General features: G+C 43.0%; 1 protein-coding gene across 1 annotated transcript in view; it reads left to right on the top strand.

Annotated features, from left to right (window-relative positions):
- Positions 1 to 534: 534 nt before the first annotated feature.
- The window catches only part of LOC147901010 (ferrochelatase-2, chloroplastic-like), a 39,137-nt gene continuing 18,620 nt past the window's right edge, over positions 535 to 21,051 (top strand). The window contains exons 1-5 of the mRNA XM_087375914.1: positions 535 to 908; positions 1,012 to 1,090; positions 1,272 to 1,527; positions 1,867 to 2,010; positions 17,522 to 17,623. Of these exons, the coding sequence (XP_087232040.1) occupies positions 881 to 908; positions 1,012 to 1,090; positions 1,272 to 1,527; positions 1,867 to 2,010; positions 17,522 to 17,623 (609 nt within the window). The 5' untranslated portion in view covers positions 535 to 880. The remainder of the gene's footprint in view (positions 909 to 1,011; positions 1,091 to 1,271; positions 1,528 to 1,866; positions 2,011 to 17,521; positions 17,624 to 21,051) is intronic.

Consider the following 21,051-nt stretch of genomic DNA (forward strand, 5'->3'; position numbering starts at 1 on the left):
GATTCCTTTCCTTGAATACATTGCTATTGGTGTCATGACTGTGGGCCTATTTCCCCGCAATAGTAGGGTGCGATGGCAAAAGGGGGCACCTGTGGAAAGGTACGTATAGTAACATTTCAGGCCACACCGAAAGGGAGGGGCTGAAGTGAAAGCCGGTTGCACACTGCAAGGTAGCAGAGAAAACTCCAACGATTGGGTGGGCAAAGATGGAGGACACCTGTTGTTCAAGAGTCCAACGATTTTTGTTGACGATCTTCATTGGACTCTTGTGCGCATTTGGATGCACTCAACGCAACCCCACGAACAAGGAATGGACAAAATGCCCCGCACGTGCACTGAATTTGTGCACTTAGAGGGCATTCCCACGTGAGCGAGAATGCCCAAAAGTGGCAGAAAAGTCCTTTGCCAGACTTGTTCTCACGAAACGCCAGTCCAAAAGCTACGCCACTAAGTAGCATTCCACCGGCCTGTTGGAGACGGGATTTTCTTGAGCATTTGGGGGCTACCTTTGTTGCTGCCAATGGTAAGGTCCAGGCTTGTCAGTTGTGTGAGCCTTCAGCTGGACTTTGGGTTCGTTCCCACGTCTGTCCACCAGAGAGACTCTGTCCACTGGACTGGCGATAGGCAGGCTGTGGGGAATGCCCTCTTAGGCTGTGGGAATGCCCTCTTAACCAGGCAACGTGGATATGTTAGAAGTTGGCCACGTGCCCCACCAATTAAGGCAATTAAGACTGCGTAAAAGCCCCGCATACGACATAAACTGAATCTACTTGGCAAACCAGTCACGGAATAAGTTGCAAGTTTCTCTGAAAACTTAGATCCGATCAAGCAATCTGCAAGCAAGCTCTGTCCAGCAAACAATCTGCTTCCTCTTACCTTCATGATGCTGGCTTGCGCTCCTTCTCTAGGTGAGTGCCGTGTTGCGCATACATTTTACGCAAAGTATATATTAAGTACGATGCCTACGTTCCATAATCTATTTGTTGGCTTGTTGATTGATTTTGTGAGCAGATGGGAATCTTTGCTCCAGATCGCAAGTAGAATCAGGGGCCGTAGTTTCTTCCGGTCAGAGATGTTTCTTAGTGCAACGGTATGCTTTTAATTTTGCAGTCGAGGTTGCGCCTATCTAATAGTCATTCTACGCTACATTGTGTTATGCCGTCTTACTTTTTAAAAAAAGCGGTTCGCTCGAATATTTGTGTTTGCTAACTACGTGGTTAAATGCTGTAGATAAAGCAGCTTCGATTAATTCACGAATGTTTGAATTGCAGTAAAAACAGTGTTGTAATTAGCATCAGCACACCATTTCTTCCTCGAGGTTTACCAAATCTTAGTACAAGACGTGGTACAATACTTCAATCAAAGGACAGCTTTCAGTTGGTTACTCGTGCACTTTCAGCAGGGAAGGAGACATTAAAACCGCCTACATACGAGGAGGAGAAGGTGGGAGTTTTGTTGCTCAATCTTGGGGGGCCAGAGACACTTGATGATGTGCAGCCATTCCTGTACAACCTTTTTGCAGATCCAGTAAGAAATTTTCTTTGATGGCTTTACTCGTCGTAGGCATGCTAGGATATTGGTCTGGCTTGACTTTGAAACTGCAACGTCCTGAGTTAGTTCAAGAACAACGTTGGTGGGAAGTGTGTTTATTGTAATTGACGAAGTGGCTGATGGTTGCTTGAACAACGCAAAAGTATACTAAAGTTGACGTCTTTGCTTTGTATATGGGGAGATACAGTTAGTTCCGGTTATTCTCAATAAAGCTCAATTCCAAGAGCTTGAAACTACAAAATGGCGTTTCGTGTCCTCGAGGAATTATTCACATGGGGATAATCTCTGACCTTCGTTTTTGTCACTTCTATGTAGGATATTATCCGGCTACCAAAGCTTTTGAGATTTCTTCAGCGACCTTTGGCCCAATGCGTTTCAACGGTAAGAGCTCCAAGAAGCAAAGCCGGCTATGCTGCCATCGGTGGAGGATCCCCTCTACGCAAGATAACAGAGCAGCAGGTGAGTTCATGCGTTGTCATGAAAGTGGCATTTCAAAGGATCAGTCGATGGACTTCTTGTAAACCTGTATTCTGAGAATGACTCATTTTTGTTCATTTTTTATGTAGAATAACATTTGATTGACATTTAAATTGACGTTCTTAAGTTAAGACACCACTACATATTTAATGAAGGAACCAATGCGGACATCAGATTGCTTTTTTATACCAGTATTCAAGCCTGGTGCACGATCTTGTGTCCCAACTTTTTGGGAGTTACGTTGATTTTGACTGTGAGTCTTATATTACTTGCGTCCTTAAAGTACCCATCACCCACATGGAATAAATTTTGTTTGGTTGTTGAAGGACTCCATATCAGTGGGCTTTGGCTGAGAAATGATGTAAATCATGAGATAGAAATTGTAGCACAAAGTCAAGAGGGGGTAGGAGTTGGACTCAGAGGATGAAAATGGGATCAGGGCCAGAAATGCCTTCAAAAGAGTTGATCTTTGGTTGTGTTTTACATGGAGTTTCATTTAGAGGGATTTCAATTGCAAAACATCTCCACATGGGTCTTAGTAGGCCGTGCAAGTCTCCTGGGGGGGCGCATGTAATATTGGATAAGAAGAAAGAGTGTATTGTCCAAAGTATGCTACTTTAGATGCCCAAGCAAGCTTACCATAGAGAATTACTTGCCAAGGATGGACTTCTCTGACACGTGCCTTCCTGTAGGCTTCAGCAGCTACAGGTGTGAGTCCCCCTCACCTTCTGAGCCCTCTATGGCTCTTCTACCTGTGTAGAGATTTGACCCTGTTCAGTGTGCTCCTGGAAGGCCTTAAAAAACCTCTGCAGACTGAACTGTTCTTGATGCAGAAATGAACTGCTTGTACTGCCCACAAATGGGCCTATTTATTGGGGATGAAACCCCTCAGTCTGGCCGACCTGGCCCTACAGACCAGCCAATCTGCTGACAGACCAGCTTACCTGGTCTGTCCCACTGCCGACCTGGTTTGGGGCCTGTCTTCTGCTCCTTGGGCCAGGCCTGTAAATGGTCCACCCCCCCACTCTTTGATGCTGCTTGTGCTGGCCTTTGCCCAGCCCTTTCACACTATATATATGGCCCCATGGATGGATTGTTTCCAGCCCCATGGCCAGCCTAAAACAGGGCATACTGTCAGCTCAAATATTGACAAGGGTGGCCCATGTTGCTGCCCTAAAATGAACACCAGAAGGACATGTAACTTTGACACGCGAAAATCTGTCTGCTCCTAGAATGTTACGTGGAATCACGGGTGCAGGCACATTCAATAACCTCCCAGCCAACCTCGCTGGTAGCAAGCTCTCAACAACAAAATCAGATTATGTAAAAGCTTTTTTCTTGCTTATTCCCAACAAGCCCCAAAACTCCCTAGATGGATCTAGTATGCCACATGTCTTCAAATTAGGATCCTTCCTTAATGCATCATTAACCCCTCTTTTGGAATATCTTTGAAACCATTTGCCCCTAGGCACATTTCATGCATTTAGGTCCCTTAGCCTTAGATCCACCTAGTCTAGTGCCATCTCACCCTCACCAAGGACCTTGACCTTTATTCCTTTTTGATCATTTACATGAAGCCCAAACAAATATAATACAAACATTGATCCTTTAAAGAAAAATGTCGATTGACCCTTCCGAGGTCATGTTACCTCAACTTGAGCGTAACATTCCTTCCCTCTTCAAGCATCAGCATCCTCGATGATAAAGTCTGGGAACACTCTCCGTAATTGGTATACGGATTCCCAGGTAGCTTTTGATAGAGGTAGACCATGCCATGCAACCAACACCGTGGGTATCTTCCGATTGCGTACTTGCATTGTTCCTCGGTCCAGGATTCCTGTTGGTTTGTGTCTTGCATTATCCTCTATCTCCTGAAACAAAACAACACCCTCGATTAGTGAGTCACCTGTATGCAAAAATTTCTTTAAACGAGAAACATGAAACATTGGGTGCACCTTACAACCTTGTGGCAATTCTAATTTATAGGCTACCTTGCCTATTCTTTTTAGAATTAACCATGGCTCACAATATCGAGGTGATAACTTAGCACGCTCTCCTGCAGTCAAAGACTTAGAGTGCGAAGGAACTTTAAGAAAAACTTTTTCTCCTTCCTTAAATTCTCTAGCGGATCGGTTTTCATCCGCATACGCCTTAGCTCTATCCATAGCTTGGCGGATGTTAGCTCTCGCAAGTGCTAGCATCTCCCGCATCTGAACCACAAAGTTCGTGGCACTAGGCTTTTTGTGAGGTATTCCAACTATAGTTGGATTCGTTGGCCTATAACCATAGTTCAGCTCAAACGGACTGAACCCTGTAGAGGAATGTTTTCTATCATTGTAGGCAAACTGTAACAATGGCAATCACTTGTCCCATGTATGTTGCCTCAATGACACATATGCTTTAAGCATATCCTCTAAAATTTGGTTGATTCTTTCCGTCTGACCATCTGTTTTTGGATGATCCCCACTACTCATTCCCAACACTGTCCTTAGTGTCTCAAACACCGCTGTCCAAAAATGACCGGTAAATTTGACATGTCTGTCTGACACTATGGATTTGGGTAATCCATGCAAACGAAATATATGTCTAATAAACAAATCCGCCACTTGCGGGGCACTAATAGACTCTCTAGTTGGAATGAAGTAAGCCATCTTGGTAAGACGATCAACCACTACAAGGACAGAATCATATCCACCTTGTGTCGTAGGCAGACCTACAATAAAGTCCATGGAAATGCTCTCCCACCTACCTAGTGGTATCTCCAAGGGCTGTAAAAGTCCGGGTGGCTTCACCCGCTCTGCCTTACTTACCTGACACGAAAAACAATGTGTCACATATTCATGAATATGCTTTTTCATCTTTGGCCAAAAGAAACCTCGCTTCACGAGATCATATGTCTTCTCGACTCCTGGATGTCCCGCACATGGGCTATCATGGCATTGTTGAATGACTCTCTGCCTAAGATCATTCTGATTAGGTACTACTACCTTGCTATTTCTTTTCAGCATACCATCCCTTATGGCATATCTTGCATAAGTTTGTCCTTTTTAGGATGCCAGGTCATCCTTTTCCCCGGGTTTGAACACATGAGCCTTAGGCCAAAGGCTCTGGACGAACTCGTCCATCTTTTTAGTTTCTCTAATCTCGGTCATTAGAGCACTCTCTAATACCGTGAAACTCATATTATGCATAATGCATAACAACGCATCAGCAACTTTATTATCCTTCCCTCTTCGGTACCGAATCGTCAAGTTAAACTCCTGCATGAGTTCTGCCCACCTAGCTTGGCGGCCTCTCAAGTCAGGTTGTTTACAAAAATGTTTCAGAGTATCATGATCAACATTAACATAAAACTTTGATCCATACAAATAATGTCTCCATGTTTTCAGAGCATGGATAACAACATACAACTCTAATTCATGAGTTGGCCAATTTCGTTGAGAGAGAGAAAGCTTCTTGCTTTCAAAGGCTACCGGCCTTCCCTCTTGGAGGAGAACTGCTCCTACTTGCATCAGTTTCAAGGAATAACGGTTTCTGGGGATCAACTATTTTTAACACCGGTCCTGAGACCATAGCTTGTTTTATGGTGTTAAAACTTTCCTGTTGTTAAAACTTTCATGTTGATTTTGTCCCCATATAAAAGGTACTTTATATGAGGTCAAATCATTCAATGGCGATACTATTTCGGAATATCCTTTGATATGCCTTCGATAAAATTGGACAAATCCCAAGAATGATCGCAAAGCGGTCAAACTCTGAGGGATTGGCCAAGTCAGTATCGTAGCCACTTTCTTTGGATCCATTTCTTCCCCTCAGGAGTAATTATGAATCCTAAATATTCAAGTCTTACCATACACAGTATAGTTTTCTTTTGATTTACATAAAGACTGGCTTTCCTCAAAGTACTGAACACTATTTTTAAGTATTCATGATGCTCAGTAATACTTTTTTTGAATACGAGAATATCGTCAATAAAATGTACTACAAACTTTCCGATATACGGACGTAGTAAATCGTTCATAAGCATGACGAATGTAGCCGGAGCATTGGTAAGTCCAAAGGGCATTACCAAAAACTCATAATGTCTAAACCTGCTTCTAAAAGCAGTTTTATGCACATCCTTGGCTCTAATACGGATCTGATGGTAGCCACACTTAAGATCTATCTTACTGAAAATTACGGCCCCATGTAATGCATCTAGCAAATCTTCGATCCGAGCCATCGGATACCTGTGCTTAATAGTGATATTATTCAATGCTCTGTAATCTATACAGAGATGAAAAGTATCATCTTTCTTCTTCTTTAATATCACTGGCGAAGCAAAAGGTGAGAAACTTGTTTGAATCTGCCCCAACTTGAGGTATTCTTCCAGTTGTCTTCGTACCTCCGCCTCTTCAGTAAAACTCAACCTATAGGGAGGTCTACTTACAGGTTCTGCCCCGGGATTAGTTCAATCTTATGCTGAACATTCTGCTCTGGAGGTAACCCATAAGGTAGCTCATTCCTAAAACAATCAGAGAACTCCTCTGCTATTTGATCAGCCAGCGTGGCCATCTCTCCATTTTGAGTAACATCAGTGCTAGCCGAAGAATCATCAATCGGCTCTACCGATGCTGTACAAAGAAACAAAAACTCTTCTTTAGCTTTTCGAATTTCCATCACGGAAACCAACGGTCCTTGAGGTATATCTTTTTCACCTCGTAAGACATACAGCACATCATTCATCTTGAATTGATAAATGTGCTTTTTCCAATCTATGGCTGGATTCTTCCTAGAATGCCAAGCCTTACCTAGGGCTATGTCTGCATGAGCAAGCTTAGTCATCTCAAAATCATGCTTCTCAGTATAGTCCTGAATTTGAAGCTCCAACTGGGTAACCTTTGGTCCCATACTTAAGTTGAACTTCCATCTACCATCCTAACTGTATATGCATAGTCAGATGGGCTAGTCTTTAGTTTCAGCTTCTTTACAAGCTTGGAGTTAATTACATTGTGCGTTGACGCTGAGTCAAACAACACAATGACATCATGATTAGCTACTTGCCCTTTCATCTTAATTAACTCTGTATCATTAAAGGCTGTATATCCCGTTGCTGCGGGCTTAGACAGGATATTATCAGGTGCACTAGTTACTAACTTAGCAACAGACACACATAACAAAAAAGGTACTAACCTTTGAGAAGATCCCGCTAGGTGAATCTGCATCTGTTGTGCTCTGGGACTTCCCTCCATTTCCACGTCGCATTCTGAGACCACCATCTCAGCCATCCGACGATCTTTGTTTCGTGGACAATCTTTCCACTGATGAGGCTGAAGGCATCCAAAAACAAGCCTTCTCTCCTCGCTTTTTCCCTTTGCTCTGGGTTCAAAGAAGACTTCGACCAAGCCTGGGCTGCCATTGGTGTTACTTTTCTTTTTGTTCCAATGGTGGTACTTGATTTAGGAGTCTCAACTGGTTTCGCCTGCTTGGCTTGACAGCAACTCCAAGGGATTCATACTTCACTCTCACTTTTGACTAGCATTGTTCAGGCGCTCACACATGTGGGTGCTTTGGCTTCAGTGTTAGGTTCGAATATCACCTCAGATCCTTTTCCCGGAGATCAAAAGTCTCGTACCAAGGAGTTGTTTGGTTGCACAAGTGGCAAGCACACTTCTAGTTTCACCCTTACCCAGAGGACAAGAAAATGCAGCTTGTAGTCGGGTATATGTCAGGGAAGGCTTTATTGTGGTGGAAGGAACTCTGACCCAAGCCTACAACATGGATAGAATTCGAAGAGGTTTTCAGGAGAGAGTTTTTGAAGGAGGAAGATTACGATATCGTAGACAAGCTCAAAGCCCTCGATATGTCCAAGCTGAATCTGACTTTTGAGGTTTATCTTCAGAGGTTTCGGGATTTGAAGACCAGACTCCAGAGCTACAAAGATGGATCCAGTGACCTTGTTAGGTTTCTTTGTGGATGGTTTGCTTGACTCATACAAGCTACAGATCAAGAACAACAAGTGTACCACTCTGCAAGAGGCCATGAATTATGCGTGCATCTATGATGATTTCATGGCCAGTGCAAAGGGAACCACCATTGCTGACACGAGTGGAAGAACAAGAGGAAGTTCTTCCAGTCTACCACTAGTACTGGGAAGTCGAAGTCTATAGACAACGCCTCCAAGAAGAACTCGACTCAGACGAAGAATGGTTGTGCCCGTTTTCTCTACACATTGAAGTTAAAGAAAGAACGACGTTGTTTCATATGCAAGGAGCGGGGCCACACTAGGAATGATTGTCCTAAGCGCAAGAACCAGATGCAAGCGCCGAGATCGAAGCTCCATGTGGGTCCAGGTACCAAAGCTAAGGGAGCTAATCAAGTTTTGATGACAGGTATTTCTGTAAATGTCATTACCTGCCCACTTTCTTGTAATTGCACTTTTAATAATTCGTTATTTGGTTCCCATGATCTTTTCTGAGTTTATGGAGAAGTAAGGGACCAAAGAGTTCACATTCTCTTTAACCCGGGCAGCTCTCACAATTTTGTTAATTACAAACTTATGCAGAGGATGGGGCTGTCCACTATACCTAGCGATCACTCCTACGAGGTGCAGCTTCCAGCTGCAAAGCAGTTTTGGGATTGAAGATTGAGGCACTTTCTATCCGGATTCAAGACTACACAGTTGCTCTTACTAGCTATGTCATGCACTTGGAACATGTGGACTTGTTAATCGGAATAGAGTGGTTTAAAACCCACGATATTCAGATTTGGATGGAAAGAGCATACCTTTTCTTTTTTGGATAAGGACACCTAATTTTGTATTCAGTGTGATAATATTCCCTCTTCTCAGGGACCTATTGTATCTGCGATATAGCTTCGGAATATAATAAACACTTCTCATTATGATGTGTATCAGTGTGTTTTGATTCTGCTTTCTTTATTTGTTGTCTCAGTTAATAACAAAAATGATTTAAGCGTGTTTGAACACTTTGAATCGAGAACATTGTTGGATGATTTCATGGATGTATTCCCTGCTCAACTGTCGGAAGGTTTACCTCCAGAACGGACAGTAGACCATCGCATAGATTTAGTACCTAGGGCTCAACCTATTAGTGTTCCACCTTATAGGATGGGTTCCATCTTATAGGATGAGCCAACTTGAGGAGGATGAGTTAGCTTCACAGCTACAAGATTATCTGAATATGGGCTATATTCGCATAAGTAAATCACTTTGGGGAGCACTTGTCCTCCTAAGAAAGAAGAAAGATAAGTCGTGGAAAATATGTATAGATTATAAACGATTGAATATAGTGACAATTAAGAATCGATACCCTCTTCCTCGTTCTGATGATTTGATAGACCGTTTGGTCGGAGCGAAGTATTTCACTAAGATTGATTTGCGTACGGTTTATCACCAAATCTGTATCTATGCTAAACACATAGATAGAACCGCATTCCGCACTAGGTATGGTCACTACGAGTTTCTCGTATTACCTTTTGGTTTGACCAATGCTCCCGCTACCTTCCAATAAATGATGAACGATTTGTTTCGAGATTTTCTGGGCAAATTCGTTGTCGTGTTTTAGATGATATCTTGGTATATAGCCGAACGCTAGAGGATCACATTGGACACCTTCAGATTGTCTTAGTTATTCTAAGACAGCATAAGCTCTATGCCAAGATGAGTAAATGCGACTTCTTCATGAAGGAGATCATTTATTTAGACACAAGATTTCTTCAGAAGGTATTAGCATTGATCTGGATCGTATCCAAAAGGTCTTAGAATGGCCTTTTCCTTAGACTGTGAAAGAACTTCATTCTTTCTTAGGATTCACGGTTTTTCTACGGAAGTCTGTGCGTGATTATTCACACATCACGGCACCTGTGACCAACATATTGAAAGGTTGTGGACACAGGTCTACCCAGACGATCTCTTGGAATGATGCATTGAACAAGGCTTTTGAAACCTTGAAGTTAACTATCAAGGAAGCACCCATTCTTGCATTACTCAATCCTACCCAACCTTATGTTTTAGAGGCCGATGCGAGTGATTTTGTGATTGGGGCAGCTTTATTCCAACAGGGCAGACTTGTAGCTTTTGAGAGTAAGAAGCTAGATGACACCCAATATCGTTGGCCCACACTAGAAAAAGAACTCTATGCAGTTGTGTATGCTCTGAAGGTTTGGAGACACTACTTGTATGGTTCGAAGTTTCTTGTATTGACCGATTACCAGTCAATCAAGTATGTGTGTGATGGGTCTGAATTGAGGGGAAGAAAGGCGAGATGGGCAGAATTAATGCAAGATTTTGATTTTGAAATGCGTTATCGAAAGGGTTCGATGAATAGTGTGGCAGATGCCTTAAGTCGAGTCAAGTTTATAAATGCTATGTCATTCACGGAAATATCCTCAGACCTATTTCAATCTTGAGAGGGCTTTGCACAATGGAAGTTCTTATTGGTAGAAAGTCCAGGATGGGAGCTCCATGGTTGACTAGGACTCAGGGATTGTGCCACCTACGGTACAGGTGGCAGGAGGTCAGTGGATGATTAGGAACGGCCTGCCATTCCGGAATGGAAAGATATGTGTGCCTGATGTTTCGGATCTTCGATCCAAGATTCTCTAGGAGTGTCATGATGCTCCTAGTGCTGGACATCCAGGTATACATCGGACTTTGTCTCTTGTGAAGCATACCTTTTATTGACCTAATATGTGTGTATTTATTGAAAACTATGTGGTAGGTTGCCGGGTTTGTCAGGTTACTAAGGCAGAACGCCTTAGAAGCGCGGGTTTATTACAGCCATTGCAAATCCTGGGTAATAAATGGCAAAGTATTTCCATGGATTTTATTTACCCGTTTGCCTAAGGGCGCAAGGGTCATGACTCCATTTGGGTCATATTGGACCGTCTGACAAAAATGGCTAGATTTTTACCTACTAGAACAACTATTTCAGCTATTCAGCTGGCTCACGAGTTTGTGGACCACTTGTATAAGCTGTATGGTTTGCCGTCTGACATAGTTAGCGACAGGGACTCGAAGTTTACAAGTAACTTCTAGACACTTGTTTTTGAGAAGTTGGAAACTACTCTAAGGATGAGTTTCTCAGATTATGCACAATCTGATGGCAGTACAGAGAAGGTCAACCAATTGGTTGAAGATATGCTTCGGGCATATGTTTCTAAGAGATAGTCTTCATGGGAAGATTATCTCCCCATGATAGAATTTGCTTATAACAGTGCAAAGCATTCGAGTACTGGTTACAGTCCTTTTATGCTTATGTATGGGTTTCAACCTAAGCATGTCCTCTAAAGTTTGGTTGACTATTTCCGTCCGACCATCTGTTTATGGATGATCCCCACTACTCATTTCCAACTCAGTCCTTAGTGCCTCAAACACTGCAGTCCAAAAATGATTGGTAAATTTAACATCATGTCTGATGCTATGGATCTGGGTAATCCATGCAAACTGCCCACCTACTTAGCGGTCTCTCAAGTCAATTGTTTACAGAAATGTTTCAGAGTATCATGATCAACATCAACATAAAACTTTGAACCATACAATAATGTCTCCATGTCTTCAAAGCATGGACAACGGCATACAACTCTAATTTATGAGTTGGCCAATTTCGTTGAGAAGGAGAAAGCTTCTTGCTTTCAAAGGCTATTGGCCTTCTCTCTTGGAGGAGAATTGCTCCTACCGCAATGCCAATTGCATCGATTTCTATGAAAAACGGTTTCTGGGGTTTAACTATTTTTAACACTGGTCCTAAGACCACAACCTGTTTTATGGTGTTAAAACTTTCTTGTTGATTCTGTCCCCATATAAAAGGTACTTTATCTAAGGTCAAATCAGTCAATGGTGATACTATTTTGGAATATCTTTGATATGCCTTCGATAAAATTGGACAAATCCCAAGAATGATCACAAAGCGGTCAAACTTTGAGGGATAGGCCAAGTCAGTATTGCAGCCATTTTCTTTGGATCCATTTCTACCCCCTCAGGAGTAATTATGAATCCTAAATATTCAAGTCTTACCATGCATAGCACAGATTTCTTTGTTTTTACATACAGGCTGGCTTTCCTCAAAGTACTAAACACTATTCTTAAGTGTTCGCGATGCTCAGCAATACTTTTGTTGAAAACAAGAATGCCACACTTAAGATCTATCTTGTTGAACATTATGGCTCCATGCAATGCATCTAGCAAGTCATTGATCTGAGCCATCGGATATCTGTGCTTATTAGTGATATTATTCAACACTCTGTAATGTATATAGAGGCAAAAAGTATCATCTTTCTTTTTGTCAATATCACTGGTGAAGCAAAAGGTGAGAAACTGGGTTGAATCTACCCCAGCTTGAGGTATTTCTCCAGATGCCTTCGCACATCAGCTTCTTCAGCAAAACTTAATCTATAGGGAGGCCTATTTACAGGTTCTGCCTTCGGGATAAGTTCAATTTTATGCTGAACGTTCCGCTGTAGAGGTAACCCATAAGGCAACTCATCTCCTAAACAATAGAACTCCTCTGCTATCTGATCAGCCAACTTGGCCATCTCCCCATCTTGGGTAACATCAGTGCTGGCCTATGGATCATGAATCGGCTCTACCAATGCTATACAAAGAAACACAAACTCTTCTTGAGTTTTTCGAATTTCCATAACTGAAACTAATGGTCCCTGAGGTAAATCCTTTTCACCTCGCAAAACATATAGCACATCATTCATCTTGAACTGATAAATTATTTCACCTTGTGAAGTTTTCGTCCAAGTTGCGGTTTGCTGGTATTGCGATAATTCTTTCTACCTTAAATATTGTGTTGCCCTATTAGCTAGATTTAGATGCTCATTTGGGAGAGACTAAAATGAAATCGTTGATACTTCAAAAGCACTTGTAGCTTGAATGAAGAGATTCGGACTACTTTTTAATTAGCCTTCTCCTTTAGTACTCTTCGTCATGGCTGAGTTTGCCCTTCACCTCCAGAGTGCCGACAGAAATTCAGTATGAAGACTTCGTATAAATGAATGCTCAAGTATGTGTGGGTGTATGGAGTTATATGTGTGAGAGCATATGTTTGTGCTATGGTCTACACCCATTGTTGGGTGCTGATGACGTCAGTGGGGATGTCATAGTAGCTAGTCTTTGCTATGCATGATGGAGTTTATGGTTTTCAATCTTATGTTTATGGTTTTCAATCTTATGAGTGACTATCGTAAGATTGAAACTGCACTATTTTGTGTTTTTAGAGGATGAGTTTGGGAATGTTCATGGATTCATTTAGGTATATGGCTGGATTCTTCTTAGAATGCCAAGCCCTTACCCAGGGATATATTTGCGTGAGCAAGCGTGGTCATTTTGAAATCCAGCTTCTCCGCATAGTCCGGAATTCAAAGTTCTATCTGGGTAACCCTTTGGTCCCATACTTCTATTGAACATCCATTGGCCATCCTGACCATATATGCATCGTCACATGGGCTAGTCTTTAATTTCAGTCTCTTTACAAGCTTGGAGTTAATTACATTGTGCATTGATGCTCAGTCAAACAACACAATGACGTCATGATTGGCTACTTGTCCCTTCATCTTAATTAATTAAGTATCACTAAAGGCTGTATGCGCCGTTGCTACGGGCTTTGATAGGATATTATTAAGTGCACTGTTTACCAGCTTAGCAATAGATACACATAACAAAACAGGTACTAACCTCTGAGAAAATCCCGCTAGCTGCATTTGCATATGTTCTTCTCTTGGGACTTCCCTCCATCTCTACGTTGTATTCTGAGATCACCATCTCAGTCATCAGACGATCCTTGTTTCATGGACAATCTTTCCACTGATGAGGTTGAAGGCATCTAAAACACAAGCCTTCTCTCCTCACTTTCTCTTTTTGCTCTGGGGTCAAAGAAGATTTCTACCAAGCCCAGGCTACCATTGGACTTACTTTTCTTTTCACCCGAGTGGTGGTACTTGGTTTAGGAGGAGTCTCAACTGGCTTTGCCTGCTTGGCTTGGCCACTAGGTTGTGAGACACTCCCTTCACTAACCCACTTCTTCTTAAACCCACTTTTCTTCGGATACTCATACTGAGTCCCAACTTGCATAAACCCATTGGTCTGTTTCCTTTGGCATCCTCAATATTTAAGGCTATGGCAATTGCTTCATCTAGCGTGTTCGCATACTTAGCCTGAACTTTCATCTTAATTCTATCATTCAATTCGAAAATAAAATCCTTTACCTGTACCGAGTGAGGAAGAGCTTCATAAACCTTCATTACACATTCTTTGAATTTATTAGTGTATTCAGCCATTGATAAATTTCTTTGATGAAGGTTTCTATACTGATCCCAAGCTCAGGATGCTTCGTTAGGAGGCAAGAAATGTTTTCTAAATTCTTTCTTAAACCCCTTCCAAGTAGTGGATGCCACTCCAGTCTCCATCCCTCTGCTGTTTTATCCTCTTCCCATTTGTGCAACCAAGTTTCTATGACATCAGAACTATGGTCAAACATCCGACCAGAATACTTTTCTTGCCTATAATTGGCAATGGTAGGCACCTTATCTCTCCTAGGCTTGACTGTATGAACACTGGTTTTAGGCTCCACTGGAACTGTGCATTTTTCCTCTCGGGATGGTCTAATAGACAAACTGTGAACCATTTTTCTAAGCTCGGATTTCCCTATGTTTGTTGGTAGTTGCTGAGCCAAAATCTGTTGTAAGGCATCCTCTAATAAAGCAATTCTACTAGACAATGTATGGGCCGTTGGATGCCACACCTGCGGGGTCGGCCGGACTCCCAATTCTACCGGATCCACCCTAGAAGCTTCTTCTTCAACCTCCATTGCTATTGCTTTGCCTTTATCCATAAAGTGGGGTTTTTAAAATAAAAAATACACCACCTAAAACTGTATTTACAATTGGAAATCCGAACCACTGTAAACTCTAAATGTTCAAAAACAACAGCTATACAGGCGTAATCCAAAGGATTCACAACCAAAGCTAATACTCTTTTCCCTATACTAGGGACATTCTTGCAATCTTAAGCAATGGGAAATAACCAAACCCTAAATGCACAATAAAATTTTGGAACTCAAACAACTCAAATGCATAAGGAAATAGAGAGCTCCTTGGTTCAAACTTCTATATTCAGTTCCCTAATTGCCTCAATTCGACACCAAGCCACTTCGAGATAACCAAATCCACTCGAAAGTGCCTCCGATCTGGTTTTCTGTCTAGTTCTATCAATATATGGACTGGAAAAAAAGGGATTCCGTCGATGATCGACGGATCATCCACGGAATTTCCCAAATCAAAACTTCTTGCTGATTTCCTTGAAGCTTGTTAGCAAAATGGTCCTTGGACAACACGTAGCCAGCATATACCATCCAGCACATTCCAACAACCACCAGTGAAATTCTTTGCGTAAGTTATCGTGCGCCTATGCATACTATCTCCCTTGGCAAAAAATCCATCGTGAAGCTGCCCCTTGAATCGTGTATAGTAACAATTACAAAGGCTTGCTACAACACCCTATTCTTCTATCGCCCGTGGTATATACCACAAATCCGCGTGGTATATACCACAAATCAATCGTGACCACAAAGCTCCACCTCCAAGATCCCTTTGTCACCCAACAAGTGGACACTCCTGCTACGTAGATTCCTAGGTTTCCCGAGGCCAATTTCGTCACCTTGTGACAGCCAAGCTCTCCAAAGCAAACGATTCACAAACACCCAGCAACACAAGGCTGCCTTCCACTCCCAATTCTGCAGCTGGATTGTGACACGTAAAGAACCGCATAAATTTTTGAGGATATATACCCGGACGATAGACCAAGGCAAGCCCAACACAATTCCCTCAACTTCTTGCTCTGATACCAACTGATACGAACAACGTAACCATCTACCAAAATGATACGCATAACACGATTTCTCCTTACAATCATGGGTGATGTTACTTAGTTAATCTTCCCATCCAATCTCTGTGTCAACAAGCTCGATTCTAAATCATACGTTAATTCTCTTGCGTGCTGTACACAAAGCCCACAACTCCCTAGATGGTTCTACATGCCAAATGTCATATTCTGGGGCCATCCTTAGGTGTACCATTTAACCCCCCATCCAATCTCTGTGTCAACAAGCTCGATTCTAAATCATACGTTAATTCTCCTGCGTGCTGTACACAAAGCCCACAACTCCCTAGATGGTTCTACATGCCGAATGTCATATTTCAGGGGCCATCCTTAGGTGTACCATTTACCCCTCTTTTGGAGTATCACTTAATTCCGCTTAGGTGTACCATTTACCCCCCATCCAATCTCTGTGTCAACAAGCTCGATTCTAAATCATACGTTAATTCTCCTGCGTGCTGTACACAAAGCCCACAACTCCCTAGATGGTTCTACATGCAGAATGTCATATTTCAGGGGCCATCCTTAGGTGTACCATTTACCCCTCTTTTGGAGTATCACTTAATTCCGCTTGGCCTAGTAAGTGCCAATTCGCTCTCACCGAGGACCTTGACATTAATTCCTTTAACCATATACTTGAAGTGCTTTAAATTAAATACGACAATTGGTCCTCTAAAGGAAAATGTTCGCCGACCCTTCCGAGGTCAGGTTATCTCAGCTTGAGCATAACACCCTGATGTTTTGAATCCTTGGCATCCTCCTTTTTTGGGGGCTTACCTTTGCGAGGATTCCCCTCGACCATACGGGCCTTCTCATCGGCATTGCTCCATTGCAATTCATTTGTGCCTCCTTCTGGAGAATGGACCTGCTTCTCAGAAGTAATGGCCTTTGACCGTTCTCCCGCTGTGAGAGTTGTCACCAATTCTCGGAAGCTTACTGCCTAGAAACATTGCCAACTTGTTGCTGTCCACCTTGTGAGCAATTGCTGCTAACTGATTCTTGAGAATAATCACCTTTTCAAGGAAGTCATGAGCTGACTCTTTCCCTCCCATTATCATGGTGCTCAATTAGATGATTCTCCCTTTGTTTTTCGTTTCATAGAGATCCTTCAAGATCTTCCATGCCTTCTTTGCTCTCTTTGCCAATTGGATATGGGGTGTCACCGCATCCACAGTCTCGTAGGTCATGTTGATATGTAATGTAGTGGAAATTGATATGATAATAAACTAGAAATGCTATGAGTAGTCAAAAGGCACTTAGTACACAAAGCTTCTTGTTTCTTCCCTAGAGGGCAATGTTTGGGAGATGGCGTTCAGCATCACTGCTTGGAACATTTGCATTAATACGAAGTTCTTTTCTCTAGGGAACAAAAAACATCTTTAAGTGACTGATTGCTAGCAGCAGTCCATCTTATTATCTATTAGGATTACTTTAAAGCTAAATTTGAAGTATTTATGTAAGATGCCTTAAATATTTATTTTTCCTGAAATCTTGTTATCTATTGAATTGTATATGCTATGTGGTGCATTGCCATGAGAAGAATTTGTGCATGAAATAAATTTTGGTTGTGCTTTCGTCTTCATAGATTATGTGTCTTATGTGTATATTATGTAGGCCAATGCTCTAAGAGAGGCTCTAGAAGTAAGAAGTGTACAAGCAAAAGTCTATGTTGGCATGCGGTACTGGCACCCATTCACAGAAGAGGCAATACAACAGGTATGGAAATTGGAAAGTATGGTTGCATTCGGGTCAAAAAGTTTTTGGAAGAAAGAAGCATGTTAGATGTGCCCATGTGGGAGTCATACATACCCATGTTGGGGTTTTTCTGGTCAGCAACAGATGTAATTTTGGCTACTTCATATAATACAAAATACACCTGCAATTTTCTCCTTAAAAAAAGATCATGCTGGATGGTGCAATCTTTTTAGGATGCATCAAGAATCTTGGTATTTTCTTTATTGCTTTGACCTCTTTCATATAAATCAAGAGTCTTGAAACATTTATCTTAAAGTTTGGCTTATTTTGTGCACCCTTCCACCCATGACACTCCCCCGCTCCGGCGTTCCCCTTCTCTCTCTCTCTCTCTCTCCATTCTTTTGCAACGTGTGCCACCTTCCTCCCCTGCTATATTCCCAGATTTCCCTGCTCTCCCTGCCCGCCCTGCTCTCCTCCATTGTACCTCCCTCCGTCGTGCCTGCTCAGCCACTCCACTGTGCCTCTGCTTCTCCCCCATTCTGCCTCATCCATCTGCACCTCAGCCCCTCCATCTGTGCCTCTGCTCCCTCCATCGCGAGCCAGCCTCGGCGCTTCAGCCTGCTGCTTTAGCCCATCCATTTCTGCCTCTTCGGCCCCTCCATTTGTGCCTCTGCATTCCCCACCTCCCCCTTTGCATTTCCCTTTTCCTTACTGAGCCCCTCGTAGCTCACTCCCCCTCTAGCTCCCGGATCCCAGCAGCCCCTCCCCCTCCCTCCACTTCCCCCCACTCTCTACAGCCTATCCCCCGCTACGCCACAGCATTACTGCCCTTTCGTTCCTTGTTTGCTGGTGTGAAGGATATGGAGGTCATTGTGCCCTTGGCCCCATTGTGAAACTCGGGAAGAACCTGCAAAAAGAATGGAAAACGTAGAGAGGTTGAGAATGGGACAGCATGACAAAAGGGAAGAGAGAAACAAAAAGAGAAACCAGCAGCCTAAACAACATGAAAAAAGACAACAGGAGAATCGAAGATACTCGACAGCCGAAAAACATCTAGCAGAGTTTAGATGGATAGTACCACCATGCAAAAGCACAAAGTCACGGCAGCAGCATCAGCAACATCACTCATGCTCCTCTGCCCCTATCTCCTATCTCCCTCACTCACCAGCTTCCTTACTGTATTCGTATTAGCCACAATAGATTTCACCCCCCATACACTCCTAGGAGCAGATTCTCGTAGAGGTTCACCACCTTTGTGCACGAGAGGGTGAGCAGGATAGATATATCTACAGCCTCAGCTCACAGACTGTAAGGAGCTTGTTGACGTATTCCATCAGGTGGCGACAGCCCCGAGCAATGGGCCAGTAGTGGAGGCACAGATAGCTACCATGTAGTCGGCCATTGAGGAGAGTTCCAAGTGGTGGGATGTTGCGAAACAGGAGTGTGTGAAGGCATTGTTTTGGCCACCATTCTTGAGCAGCATTAGAGAGTGTCACATGCACCAGTGCTAGGCATAGGTGGCAGTGATAGCTGGGTGCACAATCACCATCTCGCAACACCCCAGACACCTTACTTGAGCAACACCTGATAGCTAGTAAGGCTCTCAACATCAGAATTTGTGACATTCCCTGCACTTTCTCCATTGTCACAGATGCCACCAGTGTTGTGACCTCCATTCTAGGGGTACATGAGCATGGCATTGAGGAGGTCTAGCGCATAGGATGCAACAGAGACCGGCCACTTTAGAGATACCTAGGCTTGGCTGGTGGCATTATGCAAGCACAACTCTCCAGGATCGTCCATAAATCCATTAGGATGAGGATCTCAATCCCATATAGATATGAGAAACGGACCCTTTTACAGCAATAGGCTGTCGCTTGTAAGGAGAGAAATTAAGCAGTGATACAGGAGGACTGATTCTTGACTGGTCTCAAGAGGATGATAGTTAGCACACCTCCCTAGGAGGCGGAGTCTATGAGTCTCAGAGGATCGAGACTCTAACTTGCACCGTTTAGAACTGTAATGCATCTTGTGTTCAAAGCTAGGGAACTTGGATTATACATAGGACAAGAGGTTCTCTTGTCCACTACCATTTATCTGTGATATAGGTGGGATTCGGCCTATTGTGAAGAGGATAGAGAGACAAGTGGGATACGAGGATCGGGTAGAGTTGTAGTTCTATAGCGATTGTCTCTCACTAGGATGGTCTCTGTGGAGCTACGTGATTTACACAATAGATTCGTATGGATCTATATTCCGGGCATATCTTAGCTAGACTTTCATCGCAGTTTGCTTCTTTCCCCCAGAGACAGCTCCAAGAGGAGGAAGAGATGTCGCCATCCACAGCTTTGTATGGATATCATGGACTTCTCAAGCTTAGGAAAGTTCTCCTTCTTGGGGACTTCAACTCCAGGATTGTAGACCATGTCGATACTTGACATTGATCTAGATGAGGTAGGTATTTTCGGAGGTTCTGCAAACAAGAGAGCCCCCAGTTGCTTCATATGGACACTCTTTCATGGATATGGGCAGGGTACATGACCTCATTATCTACAATATGACCTTCTTTTGGTGGGCTCACTTGTTTTCCACATGGACGAGACATGAATGTAGTTCACTACCTCATGGGATCCCTAGGGGCCTTGGCCTCTCCATCACAAAATTCTCCATCCCAGCGCCAACACAAGAGTTAATCATACCTACTTGTTCTTTAGCTTGTTCACCTTGATTGAGGACTAGGTTTAGATGATGGTCTTAATCTTTATCTTGGGGGTGGTCCATGTCATGACAAGAGAAATGATTATTTAGTTAATCAATAGTCATTAGAACCTTATTATTGTTAGGCGCCAATTTGATGGTGCGGTTATATGTTTGTATTTATGATCGATCAAGCGGTGTAAATAGTACCGCCAAAACTATGTAACATTGGCCAATGAGTATAATAAAGATGTGCACACACGTGTCTAGGTCCTAAGGGCACTAGGAAAGGGAGAGTGCATTAGAGTGCGTTGAATGGTAGGTGCATGGGTCATAGGATAAGGGTAGGTGTAAATGGGAAGATGGAACTTGAGTGATCTTAAAGGACATTAATGCAAGGGTATCACTCTTTCATTGTCAATCTCACACAGCATTCTCTCTACCACATTGCATTCATCCGCCATCTCTCTCCCACCTTGCATGTAGGTCGAAATAGAAACAAGTGCTCTCACGAGGGCACTCTTTCCCATTGTAGGGCCAATTGGCATTCAAATTCTGCATGCATTGCACACATTTGCATTCTTGAAAAGTCTGGTTTTTCACATTTGGTATTAGAGCAGCGACGGTCCACGATCGGGACGAGAAGAGGGTGAGAGAGCAACGCTTAGAATTGTGGCGGACGCGACGGAAGCTCTAGTGGGAGGAAGGCACGGTCCGTGACAACCGTGGACGACGGGAGAGAAGGACGACGG

Source organism: Dipteris shenzhenensis, chromosome 6 (assembly GCF_047967505.1).
Source record: "Dipteris shenzhenensis isolate YYH24624 ecotype China chromosome 6, Dip_SZ_1.0, whole genome shotgun sequence".
Classification (NCBI taxonomy): domain Eukaryota; kingdom Viridiplantae; phylum Streptophyta; class Polypodiopsida; order Gleicheniales; family Dipteridaceae; genus Dipteris; species Dipteris shenzhenensis.